The 14,313-nt window shown below is 38.4% G+C and overlaps 1 protein-coding gene across 1 annotated transcript in view; it reads left to right on the top strand.

The window, feature by feature from the left end:
- LOC111140081 (alkaline ceramidase 3) overlaps positions 1-2,411 on the top strand; it is a 31,916-nt gene extending 29,505 nt beyond the window's left edge. Inside the window, exons 7-8 of the mRNA XM_022492470.1 lie at positions 1,571-1,616; positions 2,127-2,411. Of these exons, the coding sequence (XP_022348178.1) occupies positions 1,571-1,616; positions 2,127-2,180 (100 nt within the window). The 3' untranslated portion in view covers positions 2,181-2,411. The remainder of the gene's footprint in view (positions 1-1,570; positions 1,617-2,126) is intronic.
- The last annotated feature ends 11,902 nt before the right edge of the window (positions 2,412-14,313 follow it).

Raw genomic sequence — 14,313 nt, 5'->3', positions numbered from 1 at the left:
AATTATCTTTGTAAGGGTTTATGTTAACTGATAAGTACCAGCATTTATCTCTGTGCTGAAGGTACCAGGTAGGAGACAGACCTTTTTCCTTTCTACTCTTCCAAATCTTTACCAAATGATTATATTACCTATTTTTAGAAAATTTTTTAAATAAAACAATGAGATATTTTTTTATATCCATTAAGTGAGCTCTATAATATTTTAAAATTTCCTTCTGTATTCCTTAGTTGCAGGGAAATGATACGATCACACATTACTTGTCAGTGTAAATTGATGTAACCCATTTGGAAAGAAATTTGATACTATATGTGTTTGTGAAAATAAAATATTTATATTTTTTATCCCAGTTATATTCTTGGAATTTATCCTAAAGAAATAACCCAGAAAAGTGAAAATGTGTGTGTAAACTCAATTATTTTTATTACAGTGTTTCTTAATCAGCAAAGCATCAATAATAATAGAAGAAAAAGAAATTACACAATAGTGTAGAATTATAAAATAAATTACAGTATATCTTTTATTCAGCTATTTAAAATTATATGAAAATTTTATAGCAACTTAGAAAGATATTTGGATTAAGTGAAACAGACTAAAATCATATGTAGGTAATTATTAACCCTGTGTAAAAACTAATTTATCAGGACAAGGGTTAAAGTAAATATGGAAAAAAATGAGGCATTTTTATTATATATGGTGGCAGGGTTTTGACTTTTTTTTTTTGTTTTGTTTTCTATTAATGTTAAAATGTTTTACTTTTTTTTTTTAAGGAGGCAGGGAAGATAGAATATGTTTTAGACATATTTCATCCTAAATAAATAAAATAAAAGAAGCTTGGATATTCAAGCTTCAGTTATGGAAATTTTGATTCTTTGGGTACCTCATCGAATGAAGCATGCAAATAATATTTCAGAGGGATGATTTGAAAATTTAACAATATAACATATGTGCCCTTTCAGACTTAAGTACTGTACAAATGTTTGTTTCAAACAAAGAGTTAATACTGGGGAGTAAAAATATCTGAGCTTGGAGCTTTTCTCCATTACTTTGTAACTGTGTAACAGTCTTGAGCCAAGTTATTTACTTGCCATGTATACTGATTTAGAATCCAGTCTCATCTTCATAGGTTACTTATTCTAAAGCTACTGTGAGGAAGACTTTCTTTACCTTCCTGATTATCTCATACCTGTATTGTAATCCATATAGAGTTGATATAACCACTTCCAGAATATTCTAAGAATCCTCTACTTTAATCCTTGCTACCATATATCTTCAAAGATGAAACTGGCAGTTGTGACATGAATCATCAAGTGTGAGTGGAGTGCTCCCTACTAAACTACAAACATCCTGAGGTCACAGTCTGAGCGTATTCATTTCTGTCTTCCTTAGCATCTTGCCAGTGTTCTGCATAGAGTAGCTCCTCAAAAAATGGTTGCTAAATGAACAAAGAATCTACTAGGGTTGCTTTCTTTGTGTGTGTACAGAGGCACTGTGCTTAAATTTCTCAGTAGGCCAGTTTGTATGAATTAAAAATTAATCTGAAGTGCTTTTCCTCCCTCCCCTTTTCTTTTAGTTTATATACAAGAACTCTTTACCTGAAATACAGGCCAAAAGTAAAGGTAAGTTCCCTTCCTAGGGGTGGGTGTGTGTGCGTGTGTGCATGCATGTGTGGGTGTGTTGGGAGAGGCTTGGTGTTGGGAGGATGGGTCCCAGGTGGAAGAAGGGGGTGGGGTGGAAAGGTAGTAGAGTACAAGCTTTGGAACCAGATGCTTTTGAATCTTGACCAGGTCTTCCATGTACTGCTTTATGACGTTGGGCAAATCTGTTCTTTTTAAGCCTCAGTTTTTTCAACAATAAAATGGAGCTGTCAATAGCTACATTACAGAGTTGTTTTAAGAATGAGATGATTAAAATGCCCAGCTCCATGCCTGACAAAATAGAAATTTAATCCATTTAAATAAATTAAATAAAAATAGTTTCTGAGATCTGGTGCAAGTCTGGAAAGACTGCCATATTCAGGCTACTGATACCAGGGTAGTTGTTAGCACATCTAGCTCCATAGGTTCTTTTTCAGGCATGACATGCGGTAGTTACCTTCTTTCATTTTGCCCTAACTTGTTTCCAAACAGTTTCTCTTCGGAATCTGGCCAGTGATCCTTTTTGAGCCTCTCAGGAAGCACTGATGAATTATTCCACCAAGAAAACAAAAAAGCACCGACCATAGGCCTGGCCAAATGAATAAGGAAATCCTTAAAGATCTACACATTCAAATATATTATGACCATCAGAGTAAAGAGTGACTTTCTGAGTAATGCTGCCAGTCACGCAGAGAATAAGGAATGGGGCATGTTGGATGTTTAGCTTGTGTCTTTATCTCATTGTCCTTCTCCTCCTCACCCTCACTCTAAAATGTTAAAAAAAAAAACAAACAAACAAAAAAACAGACATGATGTGTGTGTATATACTCAAATGCTGGAAAAATGAGGCTTTTCTTAACAGGTTAACAGTTTGTGTGGATCATAGGAAATTGACCTCCTTCCCTTTTTTGATAAGGGTTGCATGTGAATTATATTTGCTTAATATTTGATTAAATAATCAAAACAGCTAAGTATCAGAAAACCCCATATCCAGATGGCCAACTGTGGAACCGGCACTTAGCATTGTAAGCCTTGATTTATATTCTTGTCATAGTAACCTCATGAATGATTTTCCAAGGTGAAAAATAGTTCTGATAGTTCTTCACTGTCTGCCTTCGTGCTAGTCAGTATGTCATAAGCAAACTCCGTCCTGCTGCTAGGTTCCATACTTGCTATATACCAGATTTGCAGTGGGCTCTGAGGTGTCTGTGTGTGGCCACAGCCAATCAGAGTGCGTGGGTCATCTTGTAATATTTACGAAGACCATGAGGACACTTGTAGAATGTTATACCTCCAGCCAGTTAAGGGTGGTTTCTCAGTTTTCTTTGATCCTTGCAGATCTTTAAGTTTCACTGGTATTATGGCTAGGCAGACATGACTGGTGGTCTGGCCTACTCCCCATATTCCATCCTCTTAGCCTAATTTATTTGAAGTTACCAGTGAATATTGTTATACTCTGACTTTTTAAATTATGCAATATTTTCCAGTTTTCAGAGAGGCTATGGTTATGCCCAGGGAAATATTTCAGGTTAACTAGAACGAAAATGATCAGGATCCTTTTTACCTAAAGCTTATTGGAATATCTGCCCCTTCATTTTTTGAAGGCAATTGATATGAGTTGAGAACAGCGCTAACTTACTTGAACTTGTAACAGAACTCACCAAAATTAAAGTGTTAAGAAATGGCAGTGAAATATCATTGTAAGGCAGCTAGTTCTAATTTAGCTTTGAACATATAACAAATTGAATCACTTTTCATAAACATAACACCTGTCCGGAGTAAAAACCTGATTTGGCCCCTTTGCTGATGTATCACCGTATTTGTAGCTCCAAACCATTTGGTATTTTTGCAACTTTTTCCTGCTCATGCATTATAAAATCCAGATTGTTTTTACCACATGGTGACATTGACTCAGATTAAATCCTGAAGCTACAACTTCAAAAGGAGAATCATTTTTTTTTTCTTATGCAAAGGTATAAAATACTGCTATCATTTCTCCAGTATGTAGTAAGTCTCCTTGGTACAAATTTAAAACCAATAGAAATTTTGTTTTTCTTCACCTATTAGCCTTAGTTTTAGTCAGAGTACTATTTTCCTTAACTTAGTGTGCCAGCATGCCATTAGGCAGATAAGTCTGCCTACTTTTATGATCTTCCAGCAAGAAAAACACTTGCCAAAATAAATCTAAAGAACTTTGGTTGTGCCTTAAGAAAATCTAAATCTAAGCCGTTCCAACACACAGCCCGTAAGACTGTTCTTTTGCCACAAGATTCTGACTTCTGGCTACATGTCATGTGCCATCTTACATTTTTTAAATAAGTTCATTTGTTTCACACCATTGTCTTTTTGTACTTTTCTTTCAAGATACACTTCTGTGTAAAGAATTTATATATGGCAACAAAGACACAGCCTTCTTGACAGTGCAGCTAGGTGTGTGCCACCGAGTTTCTGTGTATCACAGTCAGATGAGGTATGGAGAGCTGCCCCCACTGACACTGGGGTCCTTTCCAGCAGCTTGCTGAATGGGCAGTTCAGCTGCCACCCCTTGGAGTCGCTTGAAGAAGGTTGTTCAACACCTCAGTGGAGAAGCATGGGCACCACTGGATGACTTGTAATGCTGTGGCCGGTTCTTCAGAGACCCTTGTTTCTGCTGTAAAAACAGCAATGTGAAAGCAGAAAGGATCTTAGAAGTGTTGAAAGGAAAGCAGAGACTGAATCCAGACTCAACTCTCCAAGTTAGTCTGTGCCTCTTATGTGGCTCTCCTAGCGGCCTAAGTATTTGCACACTCCAGACTTTGTTTCTGTGCCATAGTGAGTATTATGGAAATACTGCTGACCTTCAGGATATCACTAAATCGAATTTATTTCAATGGCTTTATTTTTCCCTTCTAGGATTATGGGTGGGCATTATAGGGTTTGATTACTACCCCCTTCCCTTTATTTTCTTGGCAGACTTCCTGAACTAGAGTATACAAAAAACCTGTTTTCTGCTGAGCAAACAATTGTTTGTTTACATATCATCTGATATGGAAGGCATTCCTCTGTGAGCCCTATACCAAAATACCTTCCAGAAAATACTGATACCTTAAAAGGATATGAAAGAAGCAGTTTGCTTGCACATCTTAATATCCTGCCATTTTCACAGAAAATTGAAAGCAACTTGCCTTTTTTTTTTTTTTTTTTTTTTTTTTTTAAGAAAAACTATATGAAAGGTGGTTGTACTAATCTGGTTGGTCACTCTACCCACCCCTTCCCACCTTGGTGCTTTCATGAAACGTTGCCAACACCTGAAGTAATCTCTTTTATCCTTGTGATATAGTATAAATTGATGATTGGTGAAAAATAGATGAGAAACATTCATTTTTGAATAATTTAAAATGAGAACCCCAAATAGTGGTATTTGGTGTAGTAGAATTAGATAAAATAATGTGGTTTACCCTAAATGCACAATTTCCAGGACTGTTAAACTAGGCTTTCCTTACACTAAGAAAGTTTTTCTTATACTAAGGAAAAGGAGGTGGGGTCAAGAAAAGAAAAACTTTAAGTACACAACACATGAAAATCTTTAAATACCTGAAAAAACTAAGTTCTATTAAAGATTTTATTTTTGGGGCACCTGGGTGGCTCAGTTGGTTAAAGCATCTGCCTTCTGCTCAGGTCATGATCCCAGGGTTCTGGGATCAAGTCCCTCATCTGGCTCCCTGCTCAGTGGGAAACCTGCTTCTCCCTTTCCCTCTGTTGCTCCCCCTGCTTCTGCTCTGTCTCTCTCTTTGTCAAATAAATAAATAAAATCTTTTTTTTTTTAAGATTTAAAAATCTTTTTAAAAAAGATTTTATTTTTAAGTAGTCTCTGTACCCAATGTGAGGCTCAGACTTACAACCACAGGATCAAGGGTCACATATTCTACTGACTGAGCCAGCCATGTGCCCCAAAACTGTGTTGTTGTTTTAATGCCAACTCCTTCAGAATTGAGCCAGTGCCCCTTAAAGTATAAATGACTTAGCTTAAGATTTTCTTATGAGTCCTCTGGGTTCTGTATTACTTTGCTCTTGAAAAAAAAATAATTTGTTGCTAAGTTGAACAGTTTTAGCGCTCATTTCCACATTTACATGACAGAAGGAATTATTTTAACCCTGTGGTTTATGATGCATTACTAGATAAGTATTTATATTAAACTGATGTTTGAAAGAGAGTCAGTTATAATTGGAATTTGCAAGTATGTGGCAATTTATAGATCTACCTGTGTCTTACATTTTGCATCTTATCAGTGCCATAATATAGTTTGATGACTTTGTCTTATTTTTCAATGTCTAAAATTACAGCTTATTAACTATGCTGTAAATATTCAGAAATAATGAGTAAAATTTGGCTAAAAGTTAAACCTCTTTGTAGAGGGGGATATAAAGTGGAAAAAAAAGTCATAACCCATCTGAGTGGGTTAAAAAATGCTGTTTTTTAAACTGTTGGACTTCCTTTAAGAATAAGGAAACTTTTAAATGTCTAACTGTAGTTGCTAAATGAGAAGTTGGCAGTTTGCTGAGGTTTATGTGAGCATGTTGCTTGACTTAACATTTTCTCCTGTTGGGGAGGAAAAAAACCTCTCCTCTACACTCTTAAATCCAGTAGTTAGGGGCTGTGAATTAAACTGATTAGCAAGAGAAAATGTAGATTTTTATTCACATCTGTACACAAAAGTGTGACTCAACGAGGCAGAATTCAGGACTGATATGCCATCTTAATAAGGGGAGGGGAGAAAGGGCACTTAGGGGAAAACAAATGTCTTTCAGAAAGGATAAAGGGGTTCCTAGGAGAAAGAAGGGAGATATAATGGTTTTGTGACAATGTCTGCTTAGTTGTGGTACCAAAAGTCCCAGGGAGAGGATTTGTAACAGTTGAGCTCTTGGGAGAGGTTCTCCTTTTAGGCAGATAAGGGGAGTTCAGAAAAGCCTCTTCCTGCATCTGTTGACTCTCAAATGCCCTTAGCTCAAAATAATTGTTATGCCACAGTGGTGTGTTCTGGACCCCTTTATTTCCCCCATTGAAAACTTCCCAAGGTGTATCAAGGAGCAGAAGCTGAGATAGTGGCTATGGAGAAAGGATTCAGGTTAGAAGCTGGGAGGTAAGAGAGATGCAAAGGGAAAGAAGGCATAGATTTATGGAGAAAGAAAAGGAAAAAAACTAGTAGTTGAAGTGGATTATAAACTCAGTTTCTTGAGTTCAGAAAGCAGTCAGTCCAAATGATTTCTAGATGAAATGGCAGAGTCACGATGGCAGTGGCAATGTCACAGTCATGGGCATTTCCTGGAGCTCAGAGGACCATGTTCTGGTGAACTTCCTGAGTGGCCCAGACTGTTGGGATAAAGCCTTTCAGGGTCCCTTCAGCTTGCAGGGCTTTAGGAAACAGGCAGTTCTAGTTCTTAGTGGTGCCAAGTCAGGAGGATAGAAGAAAGTTGGAAAGGTCACTGACAAAATGCTCAAGATGGCAGGATTCGGCTTTCAGAGAGGTGAAAATAGCTCAAAGACAATGAACAGGACTAGAATCTGATAATCCACAATGGTGGGTTATAGTTTTACATTGAAACAAAATTTCTCTAAAATCACCCCCACTTATATCAAAGATAATTAAGGTATGACTATTTTTGTTTGCAAAACAAATCGTCTCATTAAACTTGGCCTGATTGTTTATGTAAATGTAGCAAGGATGGTAATTGACAACATAGGCCTTCTTAAGTTTGTTTTGCTGGAACTTTTATTAGGATTCTCAGATTGGACTTTTAAAAGGCTCAAGGCTAGCAGAATTTGCCATCAGACTTCACTTGCAGTATCCACAGATTCGGATGAATTCCTTCTCGAGGTCCCCAACCCTCCTGGGCCTGCCAGGAGGTAGCTTTCCTCACTCACCTGTAAGGCTGGGAATTCTGTAAGCCAGGTGCCAGGTGGGTTTTCCAGGAAGGTTCCTTAAAGTCCACCTCTGTTTCTTAAGCCTGGGCATCTCTGATGCTATGCACACCGTTCTCATACATGACACTCCAGTGAAAGCCAAATATAACCAGTGTTTATATATATAACCTAATACAACCAGTGTTTCTAATTGTGTCCTGTTATAAGAAGAACAAATTCTTGCTGAACTTACTCAAATAACTATATTGCCATGAAAATAACATTCAGGAGGGTTTCCAAATTTTGGATGGATCAGGCAGGGAGAAAAGATAAATGTTTTGTTTTTGTTTACAAAGGCATAACCTACTAAATTGCTATAAATATATATAGCTTAAGAGAAAGAGGGTTCTTAAACCCAGAAAATGAAACATTAAAGAACCAGCAATATTCTGAGCAAAGGTCATAAAAGAAATCATAATCATTCTTTATGAATCTACTCAGTGCCATGTGATAAATTTGGGTTTTTCTTGATTTGGGGTTCTATGAACCTATGAACTTTTCTGTTTGTTCTAGAAATCATTAGTCCAGGGTATGATCTTAAAATTACCTAAACAATGACATCAGAAACCTGTACCCCAGAGTACATGCTCTAATCTTACTGTGGATCCCTGAGACAATCCTTTTTTGTTGAAGATTAAACTTGCAGCTGATTACAAGAATTTTCAGGAAAACATCAGAGTAAGATAATATATGTGAGTGACAAAAGGCTTTAAATGGCCATGGTTAAAGATTTGATGAGAGTTCTTTATAATGTAGTTGACAAGGAAATTTAGTTGTCTCTGTGATATTTAACATTTTAAGATAACTGGAGTCACCATTGATCACATTCTACCAGGACATGGACAGCTATGACATTACAAATTTTCAATAATCCAAGAAACTGTGTCCTTTTAACAGGGAATTTTACCTCTAGTTTTGCATCCATATACTATTGACCTCATTTCTTTAAAAAAAAAAAAAGATTGTAAATAAACACTTTCAATCTTAGTCAGTTTGCCCACATGAATAAGGTATCCCCCTTCTTTCTCTCCCCTCCGCCCTCTGTCCCCTGCCCTCTTCTGCAGACCCTTTACAACTTTGTGCCCATGTGGGATTTCATCCTTTCCTCATCCTCATTCTGGAACAACCTTTAAGCAACCTCTGTGCAACTACTTGAGGACAAAATTGTTGTTCTTATTTCCTTAACAAAAACACGTCTTTTATTTCTTTCAGGCCTTTTGAGATTGCATCCCATCTTTATTGTTTCTAGTATTTTAGACTTACATGTGTTGATTAGCATTCTTAGCCATTAGTAACCTAAATTTCTAGTGAAAATGAGGAAGTCATCAATTGTGAACTGTCACATACCAGCATTTTGTAAATTAGCACGTTTATGAATGTACCACTTCAATTTCCAGAGCTGTATGTTTCTTCATAGTACAGTCTTAATGTGGTAAAAGAACATGTTTATTAACAGACCCAAATATCTTTAGTCAAAATAATCTTTAAGTCAAATAACAGGTCCAAATATTTTTAATCAAAAATAAGTCAAAAGTAGATAAGCTTGGGCTTAGTAATTGTTTCACTATTCTATTTTATTTGAAAATGACCTAAACACAGATATAAATAACTGCTTCATCTGAAATTCAAACTGAAGGTAAAACCCTGACTTGTGACCATAAACTGTGATACTGGATAATGAAATCTTGACATCGTTGAGAGAAAAGTGGAAAATGTGTAAGAGTTATCAAGTTTCAACAAGCTGCAATTCTTTCCCTGATAGGCAATTAGAGCAGCTAAGGAGAAGACCGAGCACTAAAGAATGTAAGCAATATTGTTAGCTAAGAATTTCTGCTGTAACAGACATACACTTGGCCATTTACAATAAGCAGTACCAACCCCCATTTTAATTCACTTTCAGTAGCCAGTATTGTTTCACAAGACCTGCATTTATTATTAAATCCAGCAAATTACTACCTTTTTGGATTGGCAGCTCGTGTAGAAAATGATCACAAGAGTATTTCCTTCTAGAAGACCCTAAAAACAAAAAATTTATCACAGGTGACCTAAAATAGCCCCACTCTGTTTAGCTCAGCAGCTCTCGGTGTTATAGCACCAACCACAGGTCGCACTTCTCTCAACTCTTTTTCAGCCTTTCTTAAAGACCTGCTTTGTTGCTTTAAAGACTACAACACTGATACTTGAACTAGATTTAGTCACTGGTAATTTATTCACAAAATTGTCATTAAAGAAGCTTTATTTGAAACTTCTGACAGTGTCTTTGCAGAACATCACTTGTACATTGAGTTGGAGAAGTAACTAAGTTTGCAGCAGAGCACATTCTTAGGGAAATCTTTAAGCATATAAATGTAGTTCACTACGGATACACATTTTGAGATCATCTGCACCTTAAAGAAAATGATAAAAATGTTTTATGATATCATATGGCTCTAGACCAGGGGTTGAAAAACTACAGCCCACAGATCAATCCAGTCTGCAGTTGTATGGCCTGCAAGGTAAGAACGATTTTTGCATTTTAAAAGTGTTGTTTAAACATACAAAAAGAAGACTATGCAGCAGAGATGTATGTGGCATGTGGTGCCTCAAATATTCACTACCTGGTTGTGAGAGTTTGCCTCCTCTTCTCTAGGCCTCCAATAAATGAACTCCGTAATGCAAGTACAGTGTAGTACTTCCCACTGCACTTGTCCACAGGATGATTCCAGTGTGTATTCATCAGAATGAAAATATTTTATACATTCAAGACCTCTCTCACTTCTTTGTTGAATGTAATAGGATTTGTGTTTAAATATCTCCACTATAAAATTATTTCTTCATACAGTTTTACTAGATCATTAAAGGCCTGCTCTAAGTGCCTAAACCTTTGAATAAAATTACATGATTTTGTTTTCATTGTGAAGGGAATTACATTCCATACTGTAAAATCCAAAGATGCTAGTTAGCATTCGGTTTTTAAGTTGACTTCCAAAAAGTTGAGATCTTCTGACCATCTTTCCTCATGCCATGTAAAATGTGTCATGTGGCAGTTGTCAAGGAATTAATAAGCTATCACAGTCATGGGTTCTTTTTTTTTTTTTTTTTTTTTAAACTTAATCTTTTTTTTAGTCCTTTTTTTTAACAAAGTCATTTTCACAATTAGTCCTGGTTTCCTTTTGGCTTTTCTTTTTAGAGCTAAATTATTTAATACCAATTAATCAGTGAGTCCGTTTTAATAACTAGGTATTATCAATTTCTGTTTAATGTTCTGATCAGACATTGTCTACTGTCCAGCATTCCATACATTTAATATTTCTGAGTCATTAATGTGACCAACAGATAAACCGTTCAAGCTAATATAAAGGTTCCTAGTTTCATTTTGGTGCAGATGTCTGTTCTACTAGCAATTATTTAATAAACATAGGTTGTACTGAATCTTTGCAAGGAACTAACCATTTTCAGGTGATCTCAGATCTGCTTATTCACTTTTTCCATTTGATTTGCCAATGCCACAATCATTTTTCTAGAAGTTAGTAGAATTATGTATTTTTATCTAATCTGCTATAATCTAGGCTATATTTCATTACTTCTCCAGGTGAAAGTATTAAAAACGATAACTGTTTTGAAATAAGACTTCTGGTGATGTTTTACCTTGGTTTATGTTAATACATTTATATAAAGGTAGGTCAGCCTTGTTTAGTTGCACAGTCTGTGCACTGCACAAGTCACCCACTTGAGGGAGGGGGTTAGTGGAGGCTGAAATCTAACCTGTGCTCAGCTTGGCAAGGTATGTGCCTTGGTAGGGTTGCATCTTGGGACACCTTTTTCCAGTTTCTAGGTGAAAGGGTCTGTCTAGGCCAGCCGCAATCCTATCCTATTGGTGGGAAGGCTCTTCTTTCTACTCCAAGCCTAGGTAATTTGCAAAGCAAAAGCTAGTTAAACATTTCTAATCTATAAATACACAGCATTCTCAACTTTAGGAGCTCCAGAGTAAACACGTGAACCCTACAGCTTCACACAAAGGGGAACAGATCAAAACTAGAAAAAACATACTGCATAAGCCATTGTATGTCTGTAGTTTCTATCTTTGTCAATGGCCAAAGGGCCATCTGCAAGATGTAAAACATAGCTAGGACTTCCCACCTCTCACTCAGTAATCCAAACCATGGCTTTTCAGATATTAGTTTTCCTAGCCAAACCCGCTGGAATGGGAAGTTTGAATCACTGCTGACCATGTGGTAGATAGGTCAACTAGTTTCTCCTTTGTGTGTCAGGAAGGCACAGCCTTACCTGAATCAACAGGTTGCCAAGGAATGCAAGCAAATTTGCAAAGTGATTTCAACTCTCTGAAAGTGAGGACAATATGGGTTGGGATTGCTTTAATTCTACCTCTGAGTAATTCGTGCCTTTCTCAAGCCACCCTGCCACACATACACACACACAAACACTCTCTCTCTCTCTCTCCAAACACAGGCATCCACCATTTGAGTGAATTTCTGTGAAACTGATGAGGCTTAAATCTAGCATGCTGGGAGTGGGGTTTTTCCCCCACCACCCCCCAGGTTTTTTTCTTTTTTCTTGCTTTAGCCCTGGGCTGGAATACAGGTCTACCTAGGTGATAGGGAAAGCAGGACCTGTCTCACGTGGTAAGCTGGCCTTGTCTCAGAATAGGTCTGATTCTCAAATGTGGAGAAAGCATAAAAACAGAAAGGATTCATTTCTCGAGCTTTGCTATGTGGGAACCATATGGCCCTATGCCGTCCACTCAGCAAACTTTGGAATGCTGTGTCCATGTTAGGTGCTAGGAGCACATGGAGAACAAGATTTCGTGCCCTAGCCACTTACACTCTAGTGCCCAACAAGTAACTGCCAGGGACATTGGAGTGAGTATCATGGAGGGAGGAAACAGAGAGCTTTGGGAGTGTGCACAAGGGAACTAGAGAAGGGGACACTTCTCTGAGGAGGAATGTTAACTGAAGAGTGAGAAGAGTTAGGAAAAGAAAGGCCGGTTATAGCAGAGGGAGTAAGAAGTGAGTGTCTGGAGAGATGAGCAGGAATTAAATCAGGCAAGGCTTTCTTCTCTTTCTTTTTTAAAAGATTTTATTTATTTGAGAGAGAGCGCACGCACGAGAGAGAGAATAAGCAGGGGCGTGGTAGAGGGAAAAACAGGCTTCGCACCAAGGAGGGAGCCTGATGTGGGGCTCAATCCCAGGACCCTGGGATCAGGACCTGAGTCAACGGCAGACACTTAACAGCTGAGCCACCTAGGCACCCCTGCGCAGGGTTTTCAAAGCACATTGAGAACCTGAATTTGGAAAGCTCCTGAAAGGGTCGAAAATGGACTAAAGGGAGCCAGTGTGGGTGCAGGGATACCAGAAAGAGGATCAAATACATCTGAGTTATAGGGGAAGCAGCAGATTTGGGGTGAGTTCGCAAGTAAGTTTGGGATTCATTGAATGTGAAGTCTGTGAGGGAAAATCCTGGTGGAGAGCTTAAAGGGAGTAAAATACTGTAGATCTGGAGCTCAGCTGAGCAGTTGGGTTGAAGACAGAACTCTGAGAAAAACATACATGATATTTGAAGCCATGAGAATGGAGGAATAGATCATGGTCTCAGACTGAGCCCTATAAACCAAACCATTGAAGGATTAGGTAGAGGAATTATGAAGGGCAGGGACACCTCCAACCAGAGAGAATCACCACTCACTTGGAAAGGAATCTAGGGATAAGAGCCCGAGTTCTAGTTCTCAGGGTCTTTGTATGGGCTGTTGCAGCTGTGGCTGCTGGCAAGGCTAGCTCTGGTCCATGCGGCTTGTTGGGGGAAGGGCAGTGGCCCTGACCCAGCACTGCACTGAGGCAGCAGGCTCCAAGGGGAGCCTGTCAGCATTAAGTCCTGACAGGGCACAGTTACAAACTTCATGTCCTTGTTGGTGTCTACAAACCTGGCTTAGGATCTTGGGCCCCCACTGAAAAGGTGTCTGTAGCCAAGTCACTTAACTTTAGATATCAGATACTGGATTTGTAAAATGTAGGATTGTCTGAAGGGTCAGCACCACAGTGTAGCCTGAATCTAATTATAATGGGCTTTCTGAGTAGTATCCTTCCTGTGAGAATGTCTGGTCTGGGCCTGCCAGAGGTACCTCAAAACTTGTGGACAACCCTGAGGAGTCAACCTCTCTTTCAGGTCCCTCTTCCATTGACCAGTTTGACCTGGATCAAGGAACTATCCAACTTTCCTCCCTTCCTGGTCATCAGGTGCCAGCTTTTGCTCACAGAACCTGTTTGTCTTGGAGGTGGGGACAGGTTCCTCTGCCTTATCCCACTCCAGTTTTTCAGACTAGGAACAAGAACTGGACTGAGACTTTTACACTAGATTAAAAACATCACCCATTGTAAAGAGGTGGGCCGGAAAGGAGTTAAGATTGTTATAACTCCACCTCTGAACAGTACACACGTCTGAAGTCACCCTGCCACACATATCCACTACACACATCTCAGTAGGACCCCGCCCCACCACCACCCCTGGCCACTCCAGAACCTTCCTAGAGAGGCCACAGTTGCCTGTCCTAAAGTCTGTTCATTTTACTCCAATAAACTTACCCCATCTAACTCTCTCGCCACTTCAATTTATCCCTAAACTTCCTATCCCTAAACCTGTTAAGGAAAATAGATGTATTTTTAGGGGGCTTAAACAAAATGAGTCATTCTGCTCACCTGGATGGTTGCTCTGTGCCAGGCCTCAGACTATCAGCCTTGAGTGCAA

This window comes from Enhydra lutris, unplaced genomic scaffold (genome assembly GCF_002288905.1).
Source record: "Enhydra lutris kenyoni isolate GAN:26980312 unplaced genomic scaffold, ASM228890v2 scaffoldscaffold152, whole genome shotgun sequence".
Classification (NCBI taxonomy): Eukaryota; Metazoa; Chordata; class Mammalia; order Carnivora; family Mustelidae; genus Enhydra; species Enhydra lutris.
Note: the sequence above shows the minus strand (reverse complement) of the source record. Positions and strands in the feature narration are given on the sequence as shown.